The sequence below is a fragment of the Oncorhynchus nerka genome, linkage group LG17 (genome assembly GCF_034236695.1).
Source record: "Oncorhynchus nerka isolate Pitt River linkage group LG17, Oner_Uvic_2.0, whole genome shotgun sequence".
NCBI lineage: Eukaryota > Metazoa > Chordata > Actinopteri > Salmoniformes > Salmonidae > Oncorhynchus > Oncorhynchus nerka.
Window position 1 is genome coordinate 3260345 of NC_088412.1, and position 27031 is coordinate 3287375.

The following is a 27031-nucleotide window of genomic DNA, read 5'->3' on the forward strand; positions in this document are numbered from 1 at the left end:
CAATGCGCAGCGTGGTAGGTGTCCGTAATGTTTATAATAAGATATAAACTGAGGAGGAGTAGCGAGAAGGATCGGAGGACCAATGCGCAGCGTTGAAGTGTCCGTAATGTTTATAATAAGATATAAACTGAGGAGGAGTAGCGAAAGGATCGGAGGACCAATGCGCAGCGTGGTAGGTGTCCGTAATGTTTATAATAAGATATAAACTGAGGAGGAGTAGCGAGAAGGATCGGAGGACCAATGCGCAGCGTGGTAGGTGTCCGTTATGTTTATAATAAGATATAAACTGAGGAGGAGTAGCGAGAAGGATCGGAGGACCAATGCGCAGCGTGGTAAGTGTCCGTAATGTTTATAATAAGATATAAACTGAGGAGGAGTAGCGAGAAGGATCGGAGGACCAATGCGCAGCGTGGTAAGTGTCCATAATGTTTATAATAAGATATAAACTGAGAAGGAGTAGCGAGAAGGATCGGAGGACCAATGCGTAGCGTGGTAAGTGTCCATAATGTTTATAATAAGATATAAACTGAGGAGGAGTAACGAGAAGGATCGGAGGACCAATGCGCAGCGTGGTAAGTGTCCGTAATGTTTATAATAAGATATAAACTGAGGAGGAGTAGCGAGAAGGATCGGAGGACCAATGCGCAGCGTCGTAAGTGTCCATAATGTTTATAATAAGATATAAACTGAGGAGGAGTAGCGAGAAGGATCGGAGGACCAATGCGCAGCGTGGTAAGTGTCCATAATGTTTATAATAAGATATAAACGTGGTAGGTGTCCGTAATGGAGTAGCGAGAAGGATCGGAGGACCAATGCGCAACGTGGTAGGTGTCCGTAATGTTTATAATAAGATATAAACTGAGGAGGAGTAGCGAGAAGGATCGGAGGACCAATGCGCAGCGTGGTAAGTGTCCATAATGTTTATAATAAGATATAAACTGAGGAGGAGTAGCGAGAAGGATCGGAGGACCAATGCGCAGCGTGGTAAGTGTCCATAATGTTTATAATAAATTATAAACTGAGGAGGAGTAGCGAGAAGGATCGGAGGACCAATGCGCAGCGTGGTAAGTGTCCGTAATGTTTATAATAAGATATAAACTGAGGAGGAGTAGCGAGAAGAATCGGAGGACCAATGCGCAGCGTGGTAAGTGTCCATAATGTTTATAATAAGATATAAACTGAGGAGGAGTAGCGAGAAGGATCGGAGGACCAATGCGCAGCGTGGTAGGTGTCCGTAATGTTTATAATAAGATATAAACTGAGGAGGAGTAGCGAGAAGGATCGGAGGACCAATGCGCAGCTTGGTAGGTGTCCGTAATGTTTATAATAAGATATAAACTGAGGAGGAGTAGCGAGAAGGATCGGAGGACCAATGCGCAGCGTTGGAAGTGTCCGTAATGTTTATAATAAGATATAAACTGAGGAGGAGTAGCGAGAAGGATCGGAGGACCAATGCGCAGCGTGGTAGGTGTCCGTAATGTTTATAATAAGATATAAACTGAGGAGGAGTAGCGAGAAGGATCGGAGGACCAATGCGCAGCGTGGTAGGTGTCCGTTATGTTTATAATAAGATATAAACTGAGGAGGAGTAGCGAGAAAGGATCGGAGGACCAATGCGCAGCGTGGTAAGTGTCCGTAATTTTATAATTAGATATAAACTGAGGAGGAGTAGCGAGAAGGATCGGAGGACCAATGCGCAGCGTGGTAAGTGTCCATAATGTTTATAATAAGATATAAACTGAGAAGGAGTAGCGAGAAGGATCGGAGGACCAATGCGTAGCGTGGTAAGTGTCCATAATGTTTATAATAAGATATAAACTGAGGAGGAGTAGCGAGAAGGATCGGAGGACCAATGCGCAGCGTGGTAAGTGTCCGTAATGTTTATAATAAGATATAAACTGAGGAGGAGTAGCGAGAAGGATCGGAGGACCAATGCGCAGCGTGGTAAGTGTCCGTAATGTTTATAATAAGATATAAACTGAGGAGGAGTAGCGAGAAGGATCGGAGGACCAATGCGCAGCGTGGTAGGTGTCCGTAATGTTTATAATGAGATATAAACTGAGGAGGAGTAGCGAGAAGGATCGGAGGACCAATGCGCAGCGTGGTAAGTGTCCGTAATGTTTATAATAAGATATAAACTGAGGAGGAGTAGCGAGAAGGATCGGAGGACCAATGCGCAGCGTGGTAAGTGTCCGTAATGTTTATAATAAGATATAAACTGAGGAGGAGTAGCGAGAAGGATCGGAGGACCAATGCGCAGCGTGTAAGTGTCCATAATGTTTATAATAAGATATAAACTGAGGAGGAGTAGCGAGAAGGATCGGAGGACCAATGCGCAGCGTGGTAAGTGTCCATAATGTTTATAATAAGATATAAACTGAGGAGGAGTAGCGAGAAGGATCGGAGGACCAATGCGCAGCGTGGTAAGTGTCCATAATGTTTATAATAAGATATAAACTGAGGAGGAGTAGCGAGAAGGATCGGAGGACCAATGCGCAGCGTGGTAAGTGTCCATAATGTTTATAATAAGATATAAACTGAGGAGGAGTAGTGAGAAGGATCGGAGGACCAATGCGCAGCGTGGTAAGTGTCCATAATGTTTATAATGAGATATAAACTGAGGAAGAGTAGCGAGAAGGATCGGAGGACCAATGCGCAGCGTGGTAAGTGTCCATAATGTTTATAATAAGATATAAACTGAGGAGGAGTAGCGAGAAGGATCGGAGGACCAATGCGCAGCGTGGTAAGTGTCCATAATGTTTATAATAAGATATAAACTGAGGAGGAGTAGCGAGAAGGATCGGAGGACCAATGCGCGCGTGGTAAGTGTCCATAATGTTTATAATAAGATATAAACTGAGGAGGAGTAGCGAGAAGGATCGGAGGACCAATGCGCAGCGTGGTAAGTGTCCATAATGTTTATAATAAGATATAAACTGAGGAGGAGTAGCGAGAAGGATCGGAGGACCAATGCGCAGCGTGGTAAGTGTCCATAATGTTTATAATAAGATATAAACTGAGGAGGAAGAGCGAGAAGGATCGGAGGACCAATGCGCAGCGTGGTAAGTGTCCGTAATGTTTATAATAAGATATAAACTGAGGAGGAGTAGCGAGAAGGATCGGAGGACCAATGCGCAGCGTGGTAGGTGTCCGTAATGTTTATAATAAGATATAAACTGAGGAGGAGTAGCGAGAAGGATCGGAGGACCAATGCGCAGCGTGGTAGGTGTCCGTAATGTTTATAATAAGATATAAACTGAGGAGGAGTAGCGAGAAGGATCGGAGGACCAATGCGCAGCGTGGTAAGTGTCCGTAATGTTTATAATAAGATATAAACTGAGGAGGAGTAGCGAGAAGGATCGGAGGACCAATGCGCAGCGTGGTAAGTGTCCGTAATATTTATAATAAGATATAAACTGAGGAGGAGTAGCGAGAAGGATCGGAGGACCAATGCGCAGCGTGGTAAGTGTCCGTAATGTTTATAATAAGATATAAACTGAGGAGGAGTAGCGAGAAGGATCGGAGGACCAATGCGCAGCGTGGTAGGTGTCCGTAATGTTTATAATGAGATATAAACTGAGGAGGAGTAGCGAGAAGGATCGGAGGACCAATGCGCAGCGTGGTAAGTGTCCATAATGTTTATAATAAGATATAAACTGAGGAGGAGTAGCGAGAAGGATCGGAGGACCAATGCGCAGCGTGGTAAGTGTCCATAATGTTTATAATAAGATATAAACTGAGGAGGAGTAGCGAGAAGGATCGGAGGACCAATGCGCAGCGTGGTAAGTGTCCATAATGTTTATAATAAGATATAAACTGAGGAGGAGTAGCGAGAAGGATCGGAGGACCAATGCGCAGCGTGGTAAGTGTCCATAATGTTTATAATAAGATATAAACTGAGGAGGAGTAGTGAGAAGGATCGGAGGACCAATGCGCAGCGTGGTAAGTGTCCATAATGTTTATAATGAGATATAAACTGAGGAAGAGTAGCGAGAAGGATCGGAGGACCAATGCGCAGCGTGGTAAGTGTCCATAATGTTTATAATAAGATATAAACTGAGGAGGAGTAGCGAGAAGGATCGGAGGACCAATGCGCAGCGTGGTAAGTGTCCATAATGTTTATAATAAGATATAAACTGAGGAGGAGAAGCGAGAAGGATCGGAGGACCAATGCGCGCGTGGTAAGTGTCCATAATGTTTATAATAAGATATAAACTGAGGAGGAGTAGCGAGAAGGATCGGAGGACCAATGCGCAGCGTGGTAAGTGTCCATAATGTTTATAATAAGATATAAACTGAGGAGGAAGAGCGAGAAGGATCGGAGGACCAATGCGCAGCGTGGTAAGTGTCCGTAATGTTTATAATAAGATATAAACTGAGGAGGAGTAGCGAGAAGGATCGGAGGACCAATGCGCAGCGTGGTAGGTGTCCGTAATGTTTATAATAAGATATAAACTGAGGAGGAGTAGCGAGAAGGATCGGAGGACCAATGCGCAGCGTGGTAGGTGTCCGTAATGTTTATAATAAGATATAAACTGAGGAGGAGTAGCGAGAAGGATCGGAGGACCAATGCGCAGCGTGGTAGGTGTCCGTAATGTTTATAATAAGATATAAACTGAGGAGGAGTAGCGAGAAGGATCGGAGGACCAATGCGCAGCGTGGTAAGTGTCCGTAATGTTTATAATAAGATATAAACTGAGGAGAAGTAGCGAGAAGGATCGGAGGACCAATGCGCAGCGTGGTAAGTGTCCATAATGTTTATAATAAGATATAAACTGAGGAGGAGTAGCGAGAAGGATCGGAGGACCAATGCGCAGCGTGGTAAGTGTCCGTAATGTTTATAATAAGATATAAACTGAGGAGGAGTAGCGAGAAGGATCGGAGGACCAATGCGCAGCGTGGTAAGTGTCCGTAATGTTTATAATAAGATATAAACTGAGGAGGAGTAGCGAGAAGGATCGGAGGACCAATGCGCAGCGTGGTAAGTGTCCGTAATGTTTATAATAAGATATAAACTGAGGAGGAGTAGCGAGAAGGATCGGAGGACCAATGCGCAGCGTGGCAAGTGTCCATAACGTTTATTTACAGACATAAACACTACAAAACAATAAACGTGAAACGAACGAAACCGAAACAGAACCGTGTGGCAACAAACACTCACACGGAAACAAACACCCACAACTCAAAAGTGAAACGCAGGCTACCTAAGTATGATCCTCAATCAGAGACAACTAACGACACCTGCCTCTGATTGAGAACCATACTAGGCTGAACTCAAAACCCCAACATAGAAAATCACACGCAGACTGCCCACCCCAACTCACGCCCTGACCATACTAAATAAAGACAAAACAAAGGAAATAAAGGTCAGAACGTGACACCTACATATTTAGTTAAATTAAATGCATGTTAGCAGGCAATATTAACTAGGGAAATTGTCACTTCTCTTGCGTTCAGTGCAAGCAGAGTCAGGGTATATGCAGCAGTTTGGGCCGCCTGGCTCGTTGCCAACTGTTTCTTCCTAACAAAGACCGTAATTAATTTGCCAGACTTTTACATAATTATGACATAACATTGAAGGTTGTGCAATGTAACAACAATATTTAGACTTAGGGATTCCACCCGTTAGATAAAATACGGAATGGTTCCGTATTTCACTGATAGAATAAACGTTTTGTTTTCGAAATGATAGTTTCCGGATTTGACCATATTAATGACCAAAGGCTCATATTTCTGTGTGTTTATTATAATGAAGTCTATGATTTGATATTTGATAGTAGTTTGAATGAGCGATGATAGGCACCAGCAGGCTCATAAGCATCATTCAAACAGCACTTTACTGCGTTCGCCAGCAGCTCTTAGCTCTGTGCTTGAAGCACAGCGCTGTTTATGACTTCAAGCCTATCAACTCCAGAGATTAGGCTGGCAATACTATAGTGCCTACAAGAACATCCAATAGTCAAAGGTATATGAAATACAAATGGTATAGAGAGAAATAGTCCTATAATTCCTATAATAACTACAACCTAAAACTTCTTACCTGGGAATATTGAAGACTCATGTTATAAGGAACCACCAGCTTTCATATGTTCTCATGTTCTGAGCAAGGAACTGAAACGTTAGCTTTTTTACACGGCACATATTGCACTTTTACTTTCTTCTCCAACACATTATTGCATTATTTAAACCAAATTGAACATGTTTCATTATTTATTTGAGACTAAATGGATTTGTATTGATGTATTATATTAGGTTAAAATAAGTGTTCATTCAGTATTGTTGTAATTGTCATTATTACAAATATATATATATAAAAAATCGTCCGATTTCTGCTTTATATGGTCCTGCAATAATCGGCATCTGCTTTTTTTGGTCCTGCAATAATCGGTATCGGCGTTGGAAAATCATAATCGGTCGACCTCTAGTCAGGAGATGATATGGTGTGTGTGGTCCTCCCACTACGACTCGCGGAAACTATACAGTTGATTAAGCTGCAGGTGAAATAAGTGATGATGAACTTCACACGGTGGTGAAAGTGTACAGTGTCTTATTCTGGTGACATGATGATCGATGCTTTACTGCTGTTTTGACAAATAAAAATTATCTCTGTCTTGGCCACAATCACTTCAAGCAGGCTAGCGTACCCACACTGTATCTGCGAGCTGTTGGCTAGATCGCACATAAACAAGACCAGAGTAGGCACATTTGTTTTTTCTACTTTTAAAACAACAGTTTTTTGTGACAAAATTTTCTGTACAGTTAAAACACTCGATTTTTATTCAGTACATGAATCTTAAACCAAAAATGACATTTTGTGCACACTGCATCATCACACACATCTTTTATCTACAACAAGTCTGTTTGGTGGAAACACTGCAATGGAGGGAAAATGCACATATTTTCTTTATGTAAATAATGTTCACATTAAAAACCTGTCGCCTATTACTGATCAACATACTAGCTGGGGATAATGGCATACTGTCCTATTACTGATCAACATACTAGCTGGGGATAATGGCATACTGTCCTATTACTGATCAACATACTAGCTGGGGATAATGGCATACTGTCCTATTACTGATCAACATACTAGCTGGGGATAATGGCATACTGTCCTATTACTGATCAACATACTAGCTGGGGATAATGGCATACTGTCCTATTACTGATCAACATACTAGCTGGGGATAATGGCATACTGTCCTATTACTGATCAACATACTAGCTGGAGATAATGGCATACTGTCCTATTACTGATCAACATACTAGCTGGGGATAATGGCATACTGTCCTATTACTGATCAACATACTAGCTGGAGATAATGACACATTGTTATATCACTGATCAACATACTAGCTGGGGATAATGGCATACTGGCCTATCACTGATCAACTTACTAGCTGGGGATAATGGCATACTGTCCTATTACTGACCAACACTGGCTGGAGATAATGACATACTGTCCTATTACTGATCAACATACTAGCTGGGGATAATGGCATACTGTCCTATTACTGACCAACACTGGCTGGAGATAATGACATACTGTCCTATTACTGATCAACATACTAGCTGGAGATAATGGCATACTGTCCTATTACTGATCAACATACTAGCTGGGGATAATGGCATACTGTCCTATTACTGATCAACATACTAGCTGGAGATAATGACACATTGTTATATCACTGATCAACATACTAGCTGGGGATAATGGCATACTGGCCTATCACTGATCAACTTACTAGCTGGGGATAATGGCATACTGTCCTATTACTGACCAACACTGGCTGGAGATAATGACATACTGTCCTATTACTGATCAACATACTAGCTGGGGATAATGGCATACTGTCCTATTACTGATCAACATACTAGCTGGGGATAATGGCATACTGTCCTATCACTGATCAACTTACTAGCTGGGGATAATGGCATACTGTCCTATTACTGATCAACATACTAGCTGGGGATAATGGCATACTGTCCTATTACTGACCAACACTGGCTGGAGATAATGACATACTGTCCTATTACTGATCAACATACTAGCTGGAGATAATGCCACAATATCCTATTACTGACCAACACTGGCTGGAGATAATGACATACTGTTCTATTACTGATCAACATACTAGCTGGAGATAATTACATACTGTCCTATTACTGACCAACACTGGCTGGAGATAATGACATACTGTTCTATTACTGATCAACATACTAGCTGGAGATAATGACATACTGTCCTATTATTAAAATTCTGTCTGTTTGAGTCCTAAATAGCTCCCTATGTCCTATTTAGTGCACTACTATGTAACCCTATGGGCCCTGGTTAAACACTACAAAGGGAATGATCATCAGGGCCCAGTTTTTCTTAACATTTCATCCTGATAAATGATGTTAAATTCTGCTCCCCTTTCTGATGGATATCTAACATACATCATATACCACAACGATGATCACTTTATATAATCCTATGACATTTGGGCAAAATATTGTCTTTATTAAAAATGAATGTGGATGTCGTTCCCTAGCTGATCCATGTACGTGATCTCTGGTCTACCATTTTAGCTGGTACTGTACAGTGGACAAGCAGGCCACAGTTTTTCAAAAAGTGATCTGATCGGATAGGGTTAAATGCATAGAAATATAACGAATAGAGAGGTGCGTCCCCATTCAAGTCAATGATACGGCTGTTCTATTCATTCTATTTCTATGCATTTAATTATATTCGATTGCCCGAAATCCGATCAGATAACTTTTGAAAAACTAAAGATCTATAAGGTTCTATCAAATTAGATAAAAGTAAAGTATTATCACCACAAAACAAAATTCTAAATATATATATTTTTTTCATTTACACATTATTCCCAATGCGGTCATCATATTGTTTAAGGTTTGTTTAGTCTGGCTCATGTTCATACAGTTCATTGCTGTTTCACTTCACTTCAAGTTCTCACCAAGGGGTGTAATCATTAGCGCACACTGTAGCAAACAGTTGCAAACAGTTGTTTCAAAACGTTTTCCCGAAATGGAAAACGCTTTACCACCTTCAATGGGGTTACCAAGCAGAAACAAACGTAAGCATCCGATTTTTTCAGGGGAAAAAGGCAGAGAGGAAGCCTGAAAACCATGATACTTCTTGTTTCATTGGAACTCATTCAGGAGTTTCTATTGGACAAATTTAGGTAGGTCCCTCCCCTTTTTGTTTTAGTTTGGTTCTGTTTGGTTCCTTAGTGAAGAATACAGTAAAGCATTTAGCCCGGTTTCAGTTTCACATTCAGGAATTACCTTTCATCCGGGAACTGCAACTCCTGACAAGAGCACAGTTATAGCCTGAAATCCATAACCTGTTTTGTGCTAACATTCCACTCCCTTTTACTCTGTGTCATGTTTGACATGACAAGGAGTAGAATGTTCGCACAAAACAGACTGGTAAATATCAGGCTAGTACAATCTCATAACGTTGCACACGTGACACAGATCGCACCTGATAAATCCTGTTATTATTTACATTGTTTTTTTTTTTCTTCATTTGATCACTTTTTGTTGTTGTTGTTTTGTTCGTTACTTAGTGTAAAACAATAAATAAATAAGTCATTACATTATAATAAATACAAAAAAATATCACCATAATCAGTCGTCACCAAATGTAAACGGACAAGCGATTGTTGAAAGAAGAAGAAGAAGAAATGAAGAAAGAAGAAGAAGAAGAAATGAAGAAAGAAGAAGAAGAAGAAGAAATGAAGAAAGAAGAAGAAGAAGAAGAAATGAAGAAAGAAGAAGAAGAAGAAGAAAGAAGAAGAAGAAGAAGAAGAAGAAATGAAGAAAGAAGAAGAAGAAGAAGAAATGAAGAAAGAAGAAGAAGAAGAAGAAATGAAGAAAGAAGAAGAAGAAGAAGAAATGAAGAAAGAAGAAGAAGAAGAAGAAATGAAGAAAGAAGAAGAAGAAGAAGAAATGAAGAAAGAAGAAGAAGAAGAAGAAATGAAGAAAGAAGAAGAAGAAGAAGAAGAAATGAAGAAAGAAGAAGAAGAAGAAGAAATGAAGAAAGAAGAAGAAGAAGAAGAAATGAAGAAAGAAGAAGAAGAAGAAGAAATGAAGAAAGAATAAATGTTTTTCACATAGTAAAACAACTGTAGTCTGGTCAATCATTTATATTGATCGTAGTTTTACATCACTGATCAGGAAACCATGACTATATTATCTTACTATTTAACCATGCGTTTTTCAGTTTGGGGCTTGGGATCCTATTGGATGGGATACGTGTACAGGTGGTACTTAGTCATCTCTAGTTCCCTTGGGAATCTCTCTGTCTACCCAGAAGTACGGGGTGAGTTCCTGGGTGACTGAATGACTGCAGGAGTCATCATGTCTCTCAGTCACACCACACAGAGAGAGAGAGAGAGAGAGAAAGAGCGCTCAGGTCTGGTCTGAATGACTGTAGAAGTCATCATGTCTCTCAGTCACACCACAGAGAGAGAAAGAGCGCTCAGGTCTGGTCTGAATGATCAGTCACACCAGTCACACCACAGAGAGAGAGAGAGAGAGAAAGAGCGCTCAGGTCTGGTCTGAATGACTGTAGAAGTCATCATGTCTCTCAGTCACACCACAGAAAGAGAGAGAGAGAGAGAGAGAGAGAGAGAGAGACAGAAAGAGAGAGAGAGAGAGAAAGAGCGCTCAGGTCAGGACTGACACATTGGTGGATACTTTGATCTAACTTCTGTGGATACCATTTGTCTGACCACATGTCTATACTGGGAATATTAGGAACATGATGTCACCTTAGTACACTTTAAAATCAATAGTATGATCCATTCCAGAGGTCCAAAAAAAGTTGGAGTCTTCCCATTGACAGTCTTGGAGGAAACAGCAGATGATGATGGTCGCTGGTGTGTGAGTCTCTGTAACGGTGAAGAGGAGGGGGCTCTCTCTCTCTTTCTCTTTCTCCTCATTAGGGTTTAAAGGGGGAGTCGATGCCTCTCTGTCCTCCTCAGTCCTCATGGTGTAAACTAGCTCCAACCCCTGCCCTCTGTCGCTGATAGCAGCATCCTCACTACTACATTGTCATCATGCATGGAAACGGGGAGAGGGCTGGATGTTATTTTGGATGTTAGCCAAACGTTGTCAGAAACAATGTCAGGGGCTGGATGGAGGGACCAGGGTATGTCCCTTCCTCTAGAGCAGGGAGCTGGGGCTCTCTGGAGGATGGGGCGGGGTGTCTGTGGGGCTGTGGCTCATGGGCAGGATGTCGTGGTGGCGGGGGATGAGGTTGAGGCTGCTGGGTAGGTGGCTGCTCCGGGGAAGGTCATAGGGATTCTGGGAGAAACCGGTGGCCATTCCATTAAGTCCCTGTAGAACACTAACAGTTGGCTCTGAGAGAGAGAGAGAGAGAGAGAGAGGATTCATAAAAACAAATAGAAGAGGATAAGTGAGGCAATGGGGAAGGTGGGACTCTCCTTCTCTAGGTGAGGCCCCCTCATGGTTCCAATCTCTCTAGATGAGGCCCCCTCATGGTTCCAATCTCTCTAGGTGAGGCCCCCTCATGGTTCCAATCTCTCTAGGTGAGGCCCCCTCATGGTTCCAATCTCTAGATGAGGCCCCCTCATGGTTCCAATCTCTAGGTGAGGCCCCTCATGGTTCCAATCTAGATGAGGCCCCTCATGGTTCCAATCTCTCTAGATGAGGCCCCCTCATGGTTCCAATCTCTCTAGATGAGGCCCCCTCATGGTTCCAATCTCTCTAGATGAGGCCCCCTCATGGTTCCAATCTCTCTAGGTGAGGCCCCCTCATGGTTCCAATCTCTCTAGATGAGGCCCCCTCATTGTTCCAATCTCTCTAGGTGAGGCCCCCTCATGGTTCCAATCTCTCTAGGTGAGGCCCCCTCATGGTTCCAATCTCTCTAGATGAGGCCCCCTCATGGTTCCAATCTCTCTAGATGAGGCCCCCCTCACCATTCCATTCTCTAGATGAGGCCCCCTCATGGTTCCAATCTCTCTAGGTGAGGCCCCCTCATGGTTCCAATCTCTCTAGATGAGGCCCCCTCATGGTTCCAATCTCTCTAGGTGAGGCCCCCCTCACCATTCCATTCTCTAGATGAGGCCCCCTCATGGTTCCAATCTCTCTAGATGAGGCCCCCCTCACCATTCCATTCTCTAGATGAGGCCCCCTCATGGTTCCAATCTGTCTAGATGAGGCCCCCTCATGGTTCCATTCTTCTAGATAAGGCCCCCTCATGGTTCCAGACATCTCAGAATGAGGCCCCCTCACCATTCCATGTCTCTAAACCCCCTCATGGTTCCAATCTCTCTAGATGAGGCCCCCCTCACCATTCCATTCTCTAGATGAGGCCCCCTCATGGTTCCAATCTGATCCCTAGATGAGGCCCCTCATGGTTCCATTGATTTATTCTCTAGGTAACTCAAAGGCCCCTCACCCATTGTTTAGAACTCCTATAGACATCCATGAATGATCCACACAAGTCACGTTTGCTAAACTCAGCTCTGAATCTGGTCCTGCCTGAGCCTTATGAGTGACTGAGAGCTCCTATACTCCTGACTGAGAGCTCCTATATCCCTGACTGAGAGCTCCTATACTCCTGACTGAGAGCTCCTATATCCCTGACTGAGAGCTCCTATATCCCTGACTGAGATCTCCTTAACACATTACTGTGTACATTACTACACGACTGTGTACATTACTACACGACTGTGTATATTACTGTATTACTGTGTACATTACTACACTACTGTGTACATTTCTGTATTACTGTGTACATTACTACACTACTGTGTACATTACTACACGACTGTGTATATTACTGTGTACATTACTACACTACTGTGTACATTACTGTATTACTGTGTACATTACTACACTACTGTGTACATTACTACATGACTGTGTACATTACTACACTACTGTGTACATTACTACACGACTGTGTACATTACTGTATTACTGTGTACATTACTACATGACTGTGTACATTACTACACTACTGTGTACATTACTACACTACTGTGTACATTACTACATGACTGTGTACATTACTACACTACTGTGTACATTACTGTATTACTGTGTACATTACTACACTACTGTGTACATTACTGTATTACTGTGTACATTACTACACTACTGTGTACATTACTACACTACTGTGTACATTACTACATGACTGTGTACATTACTACACTACTGTGTACATTACTACACGACTGTGTACATTACTGTATTACTGTGTACATTACTACACTACTGTGTACATTACTACACTACTGTGTACATTACTACATGACTGTGTACATTACTACACTACTGTGTACATTACTGTATTACTGTGTACATTACTACACTACTGTGTACATTACTACACTACTGTGTACATTACTGTATTACTGTGTACATTACTACATGACTGTGTACATTACTACACTACTGTGTACATTACTACACTACTGTGTACATTACTACACTACTGTGTACATTACTGTATTACTGTGTACATTACTACATTACTGTGTACATTACTACATTACATTACTGCAACAAATCAAATCAAATTTTATTGGTCACATACACATGGTTAGCAGATGTTATTGGTCACATGGTTAGCAGATGTTATTGGTCACATACACATGGTTAGCAGATGTTATTGGTCACATACACATGGTTAGCAGATGTTATTGGTCACATACACATGGTTATCAGATGTTAATGGTCACATACACATGGTTAGCAGATGTTAATGGTCACATGGTTATCAGATGTTATTGGTCACATGGTTAGCAGATGTTATTGGTCACATGGTTATCAGATGTTATTGGTCACATGGTTAGCAGATGTTATTGGTCACATACACATGGTTATCAGATGTTATTGGTCACATACACATGGTTAGCAGATGTTATTGGTCACATACACATGGTTAGCAGATGTTATTGGTCACATACACATGGTTAGCAGATGTTATTGGTCACAGGGTTAGCAGATGTTAATGGTCACATACACATGGTTAGCAGATGTTATTGGTCACATACACATGGTTATCAGATGTTAATGGTCACATGGTTAGCAGATGTTATTAGTCACATACACATGGTTATCAGATGTTATTGGTCACATACACATGGTTAGCAGATGTTATTGGTCACATACACATGGTTATCAGATGTTATTGGTCACATACACATGGTTAGCAGATGTTATTGGTCACATGGTTAGCAGATGTTATTGGTCACATGGTTAGCAGATGTTATTGGTCACATGGTTAGCAGATGTTATTGGTCACATGGTTATCAGATGTTATTGGTCACATGGTTAGCAGATGTTATTGGTCACATGGTTAGCAGATGTTATTGGTCACATACACATGGTTATCAGATGTTATTGGTCACATGGTTAGCAGATGTTATTGGTCACATGGTTAGCAGATGTTAATGGTCACATGGTTAGCAGATGTTATTGGTCACATACACATGGTTATCAGATGTTATTGGTCACATGGTTAGCAGATGTTATTGGTCACATGGTTAGCAGATGTTAATGGTCACATGGTTATCAGATGTTATTGGTCACATACACATGGTTATCAGATGTTATTGGTCACATGGTTAGCAGATGTTATTGGTCACATGGTTAGCAGATGTTAATGGTCACATGGTTATCAGATGTTAATGGTCACATGGTTAGCAGATGTTAATGGTCACATGGTTATCAGATGTTATTGGTCACATGGTTAGCAGATGTTATTGGTCACATACACATGGTTAGCAGATGTTAATGGTCACATACACATGGTTAGCAGATGTTATTGGTCACATGGTTAGCAGATGTTATTGGTCACATGGTTATCAGATGTTATTGGTCACATGGTTATCAGATGTTATTGGTCACATGGTTAGCAGATGTTAATCCGAGTGTAGCGAAATGCTTGTGCTTCTATTTCCGACAGTGCAGTAATATCCAACAAGTAATATCTAACAATTCCCCAACAACTACCTAATACACACAAATCTAAAGGGGTGAATGAGAATATGTACATATAAATATGATGTATGAGCGATGGCCGAGCGGCACAGGCAAGGTGCAGTAGATGGTATAAATACAGTATATACATGTGATATGAGTAACGTAGGATATGTAAACATTGTTAAAGTGGCATTATTTAAAGTGACCTTCTCCCTTACCTCACCTCGCTCATCAACTCATCCCTGACCGCTGGCTACGTCCCTTCCGTCTTCAAGAGAGCGAGAGTTGCACCCCTTCTGAAAAAACCTACACTCGATCCCTCCGATGTCAACAACTACAGACCAGTATCCCTTCTTTCTTTTCTCTCCAAAACTCTTGAACGTGCCGTCCTTGGCCAGCTCTCCCGCTATCTCTCTCAGAATGACCTTCTTGATCCAAATAAGTCAGGTTTCAAGACTAGTCATTCAACTGAGACTGCTCTTCTCTGTATCACGGAGGCGCTCCGCACTGCTAAAGCTAACTCTCTCTCCTCTGCTCTCATCCTTCTAGACCTATTGGCTGCCTTCGATACTGTGAACCATCAGATCCTCCTCTCCACCCTCTCCGAGTTGGGCATCTCCGGCGCGGCCCACGCTTGGATTGCGTCCTACCTGACAGGTCACTCCTACCAGGTGGCGTGGAGAATCCGTCTCACACCACGTGCTCTCACCACTGGTGTCCCCCAGGGCTCTGTTCTAGGCCCTCTCCTATTCTCGCTATACACCAAGTCACTTGGCTCTGTCATAACCTCACATGGTCTCTCCTATCATTGCTATGCAGACGACACACAATTCATCTTCTCCTTTCCCCCTTCTGATGACCAGGTGGCGAATCGCATCTCTGCATGTCTGGCAGACATATCAGTGTGGATGACGGATCACCACCTCAAATTGAACCTCGGCAAGACGGAGCTGCTCTTCCTCCCGGGAAGGACTGCCCGTTCCATGATCTCGCCATCTCGGTTGACAACTCCATTGTGTCCTCCTCCCAGAGCGCTAAGAACCTGGCGTGATCCTGACAACACCCTGTCGTTCTCAACTAACATCAAGGCGGTGGCCCGTTCCTGTAGGTTCATGCTCTACAACATCCGCAGAGTGACCCTGCCTCACACAGTGGCGCAGGTCCTAATCCAGGCACTTGTCATCTCCCGTCTGGATTACTGCAACTCGCTGTTGGCTGGGCTCCCTGCCTGTGCCATTAAACCCCTACAACTCATCCAGAAACGCCGCAGCCCCGTCTGGTGTTCAACCTTCCCAAGTTCTCTCACGTCACCCCGCTCCTCCGCTCTCTCCACTGGCTTCCAGTTGAAGCTCGCATCCGCTACAAGACCATGGTGCTTGCCTACGGAGCTGTGAGGGGAACGGCACCTCACTACCTCCAGGCTCTGATCAGGCCCTACACCCAAACAAGGGCACTGCGTTCATCCACCTCTGGCCTGCTCGCCTCCCTACCACTGAGGAAGTACAGTTCCCGCTCAGCCCAGTCAAAACTGTTATGCGCTGGCCCCCCAATGGTGGAACAAACTCCCTCACGACGCCAGGACAGCGGAGTCAATCACCACCTTCCGGAGACACCTGAAACCCCACCTCTTTAAGGGAATACCTAGGATAGGATAAAGTAATCCTTCTCCCCCTCCCCCCTTAAAAGACCTAGATGCACTATTGTAAAGTGGCTGTTCCACTGGATGTCATAAGGTGAAAGCACCAATTTGTAAGTCGCTCTGGATAAGAGCGTCTGCTAAATGACTTAAATGTAATGTAAATGATTATTTAAAGTGACTAGTGATCCATTTAGTAAAGTGACTAGTGATCCATTATTTAAAGTGACTAGTGATCCATTTATTAAAGTGACTAGTGATCCATTTATTAAAGTGACTAGTGATCCATTTATTAAAGTGACTAGTGATCCATTTATTAAAGTGACTAGTGATCCATTTAGTAAAGTGACTAGTGATCCATTATTATAGTGACTAGTGATCCATTATTTAAAGTGACCAGTGATCCATTTAGTAAAGTGACTAGTGATCCATTATTATAGTGACTAGTGATCCATTATTATAGTGACCAGTGATCCATTTAGTAAAGTGACTAGTGATCCATTATTTAAAGTGACTAGTGATCCATTTAGTAAAGTGGGATTATTTAAAGTGACTAGTGATCCATTATTTAAAGTGACTAGTGATCCATTTAGTAAAGTGGGATTATTTAAAGTGACTAGTGATCCATTATTTAAAGTGACTAGTGATCCATTATTTAAAGTGACTAGTGATCCATTTATTAAAGTGGGATTATTTAAAGTGGCTAGTGATCCATTTATTGAAGTGACCAGTGATCCATTATTTAAAGTGACCAGTGATCCATTTAGTAAAGTGACTAGTGATCCATTATTATAGTGGGATTATTTAAAGTGACTAGTGATCCATTTAGTAAAGTGACTAGTGATCCATTATTTAAAGTGACTAGTGATCCATTATTTAAAGTGACTAGTGATCCATTATTTAAAGTGACTAGTGATCCATTTAGTAAAGTGACTAGTGATCCATTTAGTAAAGTGGGATTATTTAAAGTGACTAGTGATCCATTTAGTAAAGTGACTAGTGATCCATTATTTAAAGTGACTAGTGATCCATTATTTAAAGTGACTAGTGATCCATTATTTAAAGTGACTAGTGATCCATTTAGTAAAGTGACTAGTGATCCATTTATTAAAGTGACTAGTGATCCATTTAGTAAAGTGACTAGTGATCCATTATTTAAAGTGACTAGTGATCCATTATTTAAAGTGACTAGTGATCCATTTAGTAAAGTGACTAGTGATCCATTTAGTAAAGTGACTAGTGATCCATTATTTAAAGTGACTAGTGATCCATTATTTAAAGTGACTAGTGATCCATTTAGTAAAGTGACTAGTGATCCATTATTTAAAGTGACTAGTGATCCATTATTTAAAGTGACTAGTGATCCATTATTTAAAGTGACTAGTGATCCATTTAGTAAAGTGACTAGTGATCCATTTAGTAAAGTGACTAGTGATCCATTTAGTAAAGTGACTAGTGATCCATTATTTAAAGTGACTAGTGATCCATTATTTAAAGTGACTAGTGATCCATTATTTAAAGTGACTAGTGATCCATTATTTAAAGTGACTAGTGATCCATTTAGTAAAGTGACTAGTGATCCATTTAGTAAAGTGACTAGTGATCCATTTAGTAAAGTGGGATTATTTAAAGTGACTAGTGATCCATTTAGTAAAGTGGCCAGTGATTGGGTCTCTATGTGGTCACATGTCACGCCCTGACCTGAGTATTCTTTGTTTTCTTTATATATTTTGGTTAGGTCAGGGGTGTGACGAGGGTGGTATGTGTGTTTTTGTCTCATCTAGTGTTTTTGTTTGTCTAGGTGTGTGTCTAGTCTAGGCATATTGTAGATCTATGGTGTCCTGGATTGGATCCCAATCAGAGGCAGTTGTTTATCGTTGTCTCTGATTGGGGTTCCTATTTAGGTTGCCATTTTCCAGTTTGGGTTCGCGGGTTATTGTCTATGTTATGTTAGCACAGTGGGTCGATAGCAGTGTTGGTTGGTTGGTTGGTTGGTTGGTTGGTTGGTTGGTTGGTTGGTTGGTTGGTTGGTTGGTTGGTTGGTTGGTTGGTTGGTTGGTTGGTTGGTTGGTTGGTTGGTTGGTTGGTTGGCTGGTTGGTTGGTTGGCTGGCTGGCTGGCTGGCTGGCTGGCTGGCTGGCTGGTTGGCTGGCTGGCTGGCTGGTAATTTGTGTTTTTTCCATCTCTCATTAAATCATGCTGTGCTTTGGTCTCCTCAAAACGACGACCGTGACAGCAGCAGCCTCTCTGAGTTAGTGATGGCTCTTTTGCAGTCTGATGGCCTTGAGATAGAAGCTGTTTTTCAGTCTCTCGTCCCTGCTTTGATGCACCTGTACTGACCTCGCCTTCTGGATGATTGCAACAGGCAGTTTTTGATTGGTTGTTGTCCTTGATTTATCTTTTTGGGCTTCCTGGGACATCGGGTGCTGTAGGTGTCATGGACTTACTGTGTACATTTTTTTTATTATTTTTATTTCACCTTTATTTAACCAGGTAGGCTAGTTGAGAACAAGTTCTCATTTACAACTGGCCAAGATAAAGCAAAGCAGTGTGACACAAACAACAGAGAGTTACACATGGAGTAAAACAAACATACAGTCAATTATACAATAGAAAAAGTCTATATACGGTGTGTTTAAATGAAGTGGGAAAAGGGAGATAGGGCAATAAATAGGCCATGGTGGCAAAGTAATTACAATTTAGCAATTAAACACTGGAATGGTAGATGTGCAGAAAATGAATGTGCAAGTAGATTAAATAAAAGGGAAATAAAAAATGTACACAGTAAGTCCATGACACCTACACCCGATGTCACAGGAAGGCCAAAAAGATAATCAAGGACAACAACCAGCCGAGCCACTGCCTGTGTGGGGTGCAAAGGAGCTAAATAAATAACAGTATTGGGATGAGGTAGTTGGATGGGCTATTTACAGATGGGCTATGTACAGGTACAGTGATCTGCCAGCTGCTCTGACAGCTGGTGCTTAAAGCTAGTGAGGGAGATAAGTGTTTCCAGTTTCAGAGATTTTTGTAGTTCTTTCCAGTCATTGGCAGCAGAGAACTGGAAGGAAAAGGAGGAATTGGCTTTGGGGATGACCAGAGACATATACCTGCTGGAGCGTGTGCTACGACTGGGTGCTGCTATGGTGACCAGTGAGCTGAGATAAGGCGGTGGCTTTACCTAGCAGAGACTTGTAGATGACCTGGAGCCAGTGAGTTTGGCGACGAATATGTAACGAGGGCCAGGCAACGAGAGCGTACAGGTCGCAATGGTGGGTAGTATATGGGGCTTTGGTGACAAAACGGATGGTACTGTAATAGATTACATCCAATTTGCTGAGTAGAGTGCTGGAGGCTATTTTTGTAAATGACATCGCCGAAGTCAAGGATTGGTAGGATGGTCAGTTTTACAAGGGGTATATTTGGCAGCATGAGTGAAGAATGCTTTGTTGCGAAATAAGAAGCCGATTCTCTATTTAAATTTGGATTGGAGACATTTAATGTGAGTTTGGAAGGAGAGTTTACAGTCTAACCAGACACCCAGGTATTTGTAGTTGTCCACATATTCTAAGTCAGAACCGTCCAGAGTGTACATTACTGCATTACTGTGTACATTACTGCATTACTGTGTACATTACTGCATTACCACATTACTGTGTACATTACTGTATTACTGCATTACTGTATACATTACTACATTACTGCATTACTGTGTACATTACTGTATTACTGCATTACTGTATACATTACTACATTACTGCATTACTGTGTACATTACTGTATTACTGCATTACTGTATGCATTACTACATTACTGTATTACTGTATTACTGTGTACATTACTGCATTACTGTGTACATTACTGTATTACTGTGTACATTACTGCATTACTGCATTACTGTGTACATTACTGCATTACTGCATTACTGCATTATTGCATTACTGTATTACTGCATTACTGTGTACATTACTGCTGTATTGCATTACTTCATTACTGTGTACATTACTGCATTACTGTGTACATTACTGTATTACTGCATGACTGTGTACATTACTGCATTACTGTGTACATTACTGCTGTATTGCATTACTTCATTACTGTGTACATTACTGCATTACTGTGTACATTACTGTATTACTGCATGACTGTGTACATTACTGCATTACTGTGTACATTACTGCATTACTGCATTACTGTGTACATTGCTGTATTACAGTGTACATTACTACATTACTGCATTACTGTATACATTACTGCCTTACTGCATTACTGTGTACATTACTGCATTACTGCAAGACTGTGTACATTGCTGTATTACTGTGTACATTACTACACTACTGTGTACATTACTGCATTACTGTGTACATTACTGTATTACTGTGTACATTACTACATTACTGTGTACATTACTGCATTACTGTGTACATTACTGTATTACTGTGTACATTACTACATTACTGTGTACATTACTGTATTACTGCATTACTGTGTACATTACTGCATTACTGTGTACATTACTACATTACTGTGTACATTACTGTATTACTGCATTACTGTGTACATTACTGTATTACTGCATTACTGTGTGCATTACTGTGTACATTACTGCATTACTGTGTACATTACTGTATTACTGCATTACTGTGTACATTACTGTATTACTGCATGACTGTGTACATTACTGCATTACTGTGTACATTACAGCATTGCTACATTACTGTGTGTATTACTGTATTACTGCATTACTGTGTACATTACTGCATTACTGTATTACTGTGTACATTACTGCATTACTGCATTACTGTGTACATTACTGCCTTACCGCATTACTGTGTACATTACTGTCTTACCGCATTACTGTGTACATTACTGTATTACTGTGTACATTACTGTGTACATTACTGTATTACTGTGTACATTACTGTGTACATTACTGCATTACTGTGTACATTACTGTGTACATTACTGCATTACTGTGTACATTACTGTGTACATTACTGTGTACATTACTGTATTACTGTGTACATTACTGTGTACATTACTGCATTACTGTGTACATTACTGTGTACATTACTGCATTACTGTGTACATTACTGTGTACATTACTGTGTACATTACTGTATTACTGTGTACATTACTGTGTACATTACTGCATTACTGTGTACATTACTGTGTACATTACTGCATTACTGTGTACATTACTGTGTACATTACTGCATTACTGTGTACATTACTGCCTTACCGCATTACTGTGTACATTACTGTATTACTGTGTACATTACTGTGTACATTACTGCATTACTGTGTACATTACTGCCTTACCGCATTACTGTGTACATTACTATATTACTGTGTACATTACTGCCTTACCACATTACTGTGTACATTACTGTATTACTGTGTACATTACTGTGTACATTACTGCATTACTGTGTACATTACTGCCTTACCGCATTACTGTGTACATTACTGTATTACTGTGTACATTACTGCCTTACCACATTACTGTGTACATTACTGTATTACTGTGTACATTACTGCATTACTGTGTACATTACTGCCTTACCACATTACTGTGTACATTACTGTATTACTGTGTACATTACTGTGTACATTACTGCATTACTGTGTACATTACTGCCTTACCGCATTACTGTGTACATTACTGCATTACTGTATTACTGTGTACATTACTGTATTACTGTGTACATTTCTGCATTACTGCATTACTGTATTACTGTTAGGAAAATTATGATTAAATGACTTAACAAATCATTTTAAATAGAATTGTAACTAAGTAAACTTATACTCTGTTTTATTATATCTGATTAACAATATGAGTTCATAAGAAGGGATTGTGTGACACGGACAAGGAGTAATTAAAGTTAATGAACACCATTCCAACTAGGAAGAAAGGAATGGTTTGTGGATTAAGTAAACAGATAAGGTAGTTAACCTGTGGTTGAACCGCCGAAACTGAGCTCTGGGGTGTTTTAGATAAGGAAGTGAGTGCATTCCTAGGTTTTCTGTTAATTAGAACTGTCAGCTAAGTGGTGATCGATAATGTTGAGGGATCAAAAGTTAATTCAGTTGTGGTGTGTGTCCTGTGTATGTGCTGGGGGGTCAGAATGAATTCAGTTGTGTTGTGTGTCCTGTGTATGTGCTGGGGGGTCAGAATGAACTTTTAAAGTTCCCTTTGTCCCGGTCTGGAGGAGGAGATTCATTATGCAGCTTTTTGTTAAAAATCGCGCAACATTTCAGCGCCCTGCTATTCATGCCAGGAATATATTACATGCATATGATTAGTATGTGTGGATAGAAAACACTCAGACTTTTCCAAAACTGTTTAAATCACGCCTGTGGCATTTACAGAACGGGCGTTTCATCGAAAATTGCATGAAAATCTGTTCACTGAAAATGGAAAAATATATCCTTCCGCGACTACAGGCAATTGTTAAAAGTGAACCAAATTAAATAGAGCTGAGTTTACATTGGCTACAGCTTCCACAGGGTGTCTAGAGTCATGTCATTTGATTCGCAATTGATTCTTGGTCTAGCCCAAACAAGGGAACATCTTCCCTGATGACTCCGCCTGGATTTTTGGTCAGACATGTTTTTCTACACGGACAAGATAAAGATTTAACATCGTTTCCTGATCCATTTTATCGCTTATTAACGTGTACTAATACCTAAAGTTGCATTAGAAAAGTATTTTGAAGTGTTTTGTGAAAGTTTATCGTCGACTTTTTGATTTTTAAAAAACAACGTTACGTTATGAAATGCTAATTTTTCTTTCTTTACTCGCAGAGTATTCCGAGCTCGATATCTAGGCTATATATGGACCGATTTAATCGAAAAAAGACCCTAAATGATGTTTATGGGACATCTAGGAGTGCCAAGAAAGAAGCTCGTCAAAGGTAATGAATGTTTTATATTTTATTTCAGCGTTTTCGTTTGCGACGGCTAACGCAAAATCTGTCGTTTTAGGTAACGTTGCAGTATTTTGAGGGTGCATGGTATCAGATAATAGCTTCTCATGCTTTTCCCCGAAAAGCATTTTACAAATCTGACTTGGTGAATAGATTCACAACGAGTGTAGCTTTAATTCAGTATATTGTATGTCAATTTTAATGAAAGTTTGAGTTTTATCAAAAACTATACGTGGCGCACTTGAAATTTCCGCTGATTTGATCCCCACAACGGTACCGCTTCTCTAACAAGTTTTAAGCAATGAAATGACGTCATGTTATTGTATATAAACTGTTGCTCGTGGTAACGTGGCAGCTCGCTCCGAGAATAAATGACGTCATGTTATTGTATATAAACTGTTGCTCGTGGTAACGTGGCAGCGCGCTCCGAGAATAAATGACGTCATGTTATTGTATATAAACTGTTGCTCGTGGTAACGTGGCAGCGCGCTCCGAGAATACATTCTGTTACCTATTATTGAAAAGACTGGTCTCCGTCTATTTTATGCAAACAAGAATCTTACAAATTCTCATAAAATAGATGAAGGCAATTAAATGAATGAAAACATATTGGAATAACTAAATTACAGTAACAATTACTGTGTACATTACTGCATTACTGTGTACATTACTGCATTACTGTGTATATTATGATCAGAGCCTTGATATAATACATTTTGATGGTTAATGGATGGGTAATGGATGCATTAGCAGTATGAGAATGAAGGCTACTGTATAGGAGTTCCTGTTTAGGGCAGTTTAGATTGACACTATAGTTAGTCTGGCCAGGCTACAGTAGGAGAGAGAAGAGGAGGAGAGAGGAGGATAGGAGGAGAGAGGGGAGAGGAGGAGAGAGGGGAGGAGACATACTCAGGTGGCTAAAGTTGCAGTAAGGTTAGGGTTAGAGAAGAGAGGGGAGATAAGAGAGGAGGAGGAGGAGAGAGAAGAAGACACCCAGTTGGGTGAAGTTGCAGAAAGGTTAGGGTTAGAGAGAGAGAGGAGATGAGGAGAGAGGGGAGAGGATGAGAGAGAAGGAGCAATACCTAGGTGGTTGAGGTTAGAGTAGGGTTAGGGTTAGAGAGGGGAGAGGAGAGGAGGAGGAGGAGAGAGAAAGAGAGAGGGGAGTGGAGGAGTTACGGGAGAGAAGGAGGAGGAGTGAGAAGAGAGGATGAGAGAGAAGGAGAGAGGGGAGAGGGGGAGTTAAGGGAGAGAAGGAGATGGGGTGAGAAGAGAGGATGAGAGAGAAGGAGAGAGGGGAGAGGGGGAGTGAGGGGATAGGAGGAGGAGGAGGAGGAGTGAGAAGAGAGAAGAGAGGAGGATAGAGATGGGGAGAGGAGGAGTGAGGGGAGAGGAGGAGACATACCCAGGTGTTTGAGGTTGCAATAGCGTTAGGGTTAGAGAGAGAGGAGAGGAGGAGCGAGGGGTTAGGAGGAGAGAGGAGGAGCCATACCCAGGTGGTTGAGGTTGCAGTAGGGTTAGGGTTAGAGAGAGAGGAGAGGAGGAGAAAGGGAGGAGGAGAGAGGAGGAGAGAGGAGAGGAGAGGAGGAGAGAGAAGGAGAGAGAGGAGGGGAGGAGAGAGGAGGAGCCCTACTCAGGTGGTTGAGGTTGCAGTAGGGTTAGGGTTAGAGAGAGAGGAGAGGAGGAGCGAGGGGTTAGGACGAGAGAGGAGGAGACATACCCAGGTGGTTGAGGTTGCAGTAGGGTTAGGGTTAGAGAGAGAGGAGAGGAGAGGAGGAGAAAGGGGAGAGGAGGAGGAGGAGAGGAGGAGCCATACCCAGGTGGATGAGGTTGCAGTAGGGTTAGGGTTAGAGAGAGAGGAGAGGAGGGGAGAGGAGGAGAAAGGGGAGAGGAGGAGGAGGAGAGGAGGAGCCATACCCAGGTGCTTGAGGTTGCAGTAGGGTTAGGGTTAGAGAGAGAGGAGAGGAGGAGCGAGGAGGAGGAGGAGGAGGAGGAGGAGGAGGAGACATACCCAGGTGGTTGAGGTTGCAGTAGGGTTAGGGTTAGAGAGAGGAGAGGAGGAGAAAGGGAGGGAGGAGCCATACCCAGGTGGTTGAGAGGATTAGAGAGAGGGAGAGGAGGAGAAAGGGAGGAGGAGGAGAGAGAGGGAGAGGAGGAGAGAGAAGGAGGAGACAGGGGAGGAGAGGAGGAGCCCAGGTGGTTGAGGTTGCAGTAGGGTTAGGGGTTAGAGAGAGAGGAGAGGGGAGGGGGTTAGGAGGAGAGGAGGAGACATACCCAGGTGGTTGAGGAGAGAGAGAGGGAGACATACCCAGGTGGTTGAGGTTGCAGTAGGGTTAGGGTTAGAGAGAGAGGAGAGGAGGGAGAGGAGGAGTTAGGAGGAGAGAGGAGGAGGAGAGGAGGAGCCATACCCAGGTGGTTGAGGTTGCAGTAGGGTCAGGTTAGAGAGAGAGGAGAGGAGGAGGAGGAGGAGGGAGGAGGAGGAGGAGGAGGAGGAGACATACCCAGGTGGTTGAGGTTGCAGTAGGGTTAGGGAGAGAGGAGAGGAGGAGAAAGGAGGAGGAGGAAAGGGGAGAGGAGGAGAGAGAGAGGAGGAGAGAGGAGGAGACATACCCAGGTGGTTGAGGTTGCAGTAGGGTTAGGGCTAGAGAGAGGGGAGAGAGAGGAGGAGTGAGGGAGGAGACATACCCAGGTGGTTGAGGTTGCAGTAGGGTTAGGGCTAGAGAGAGAGGAGAGGAGGAGCGAGGGGTTAGGAGGAGAGAGGAGGAGAGAGGAGGAGACATACCCAGGTGGTTGAGGTTGCAGTAGGGTCAGAGAGAGAGGAAAGGGGGAGAGGAGGAGAGAGGAGGAGAGAGGAGGAGACATACCCAGGTGGTTGAGGTTGCAGTAGGGTTAGGGCTAGAGAGAGAGGAGAGGAGGAGTGAGGAGGAGACATACCCAGGTGGTTGAGGTTGCAGTAGGGTCAGAGAGAGAGGAAAGGGGGAGAGGAGGAGAGAGGAGGAGAGAGGAGGAGACATACCCAGGTGGTTGAGGTTGCAGTAGGGTCAGAGAGAGAGGAAAGGGGGAGAGGAGGAGAGAGGAGGAGAGAGGAGGAGACATACCCAGGTGGTTGAGGTTGCAGTAGGGTCAGAGAGAGAGGAAAGGGGGAGAGGAGGAGAGAGGAGGAGAGAGGAGGAGACATACCCAGGTGGTTGAGGTTGCAGTAGGCTCTCCACTCTGATCCATTCCTGACTCCTTTCAGGGAGCTGGACTGATGAAGGAAACACACTGCATTAACATTAGGGCTAATTCAAATCTAACACACAAACGTACTGAACATACAAGATGGAATAGAGATATATGCAGGTATTGATATATAATGGTAAATATAGATATATGATGGTATATAGAGATATATATAATGGTATATATAGATATATGGTATATAGAGATATATGCAGGTATATATAGAGATATGATGGTATATATAGAGATATGATGGTATATATAGATATATGGTGGT

At 42.2% G+C, this 27031-nt stretch overlaps 1 protein-coding gene across 1 annotated transcript in view; it reads right to left on the bottom strand.

Moving 5' to 3' along the window:
• Nucleotides 1-11176: 11176 nt before the first annotated feature.
• Nucleotides 11177-27031, bottom strand: part of megf11 (multiple EGF-like-domains 11) — a 496621-nt gene continuing 480766 nt past the window's right edge. The window contains exons 20-23 of the mRNA XM_065002744.1: nt 26713-26779; nt 23217-23224; nt 19559-19588; nt 11177-11371 (exon numbers count right to left, since the gene is read on the bottom strand). Coding sequence (XP_064858816.1) covers nt 11177-11371; nt 19559-19588; nt 23217-23224; nt 26713-26779 — 300 coding nt within the window. The remainder of the gene's footprint in view (nt 11372-19558; nt 19589-23216; nt 23225-26712; nt 26780-27031) is intronic.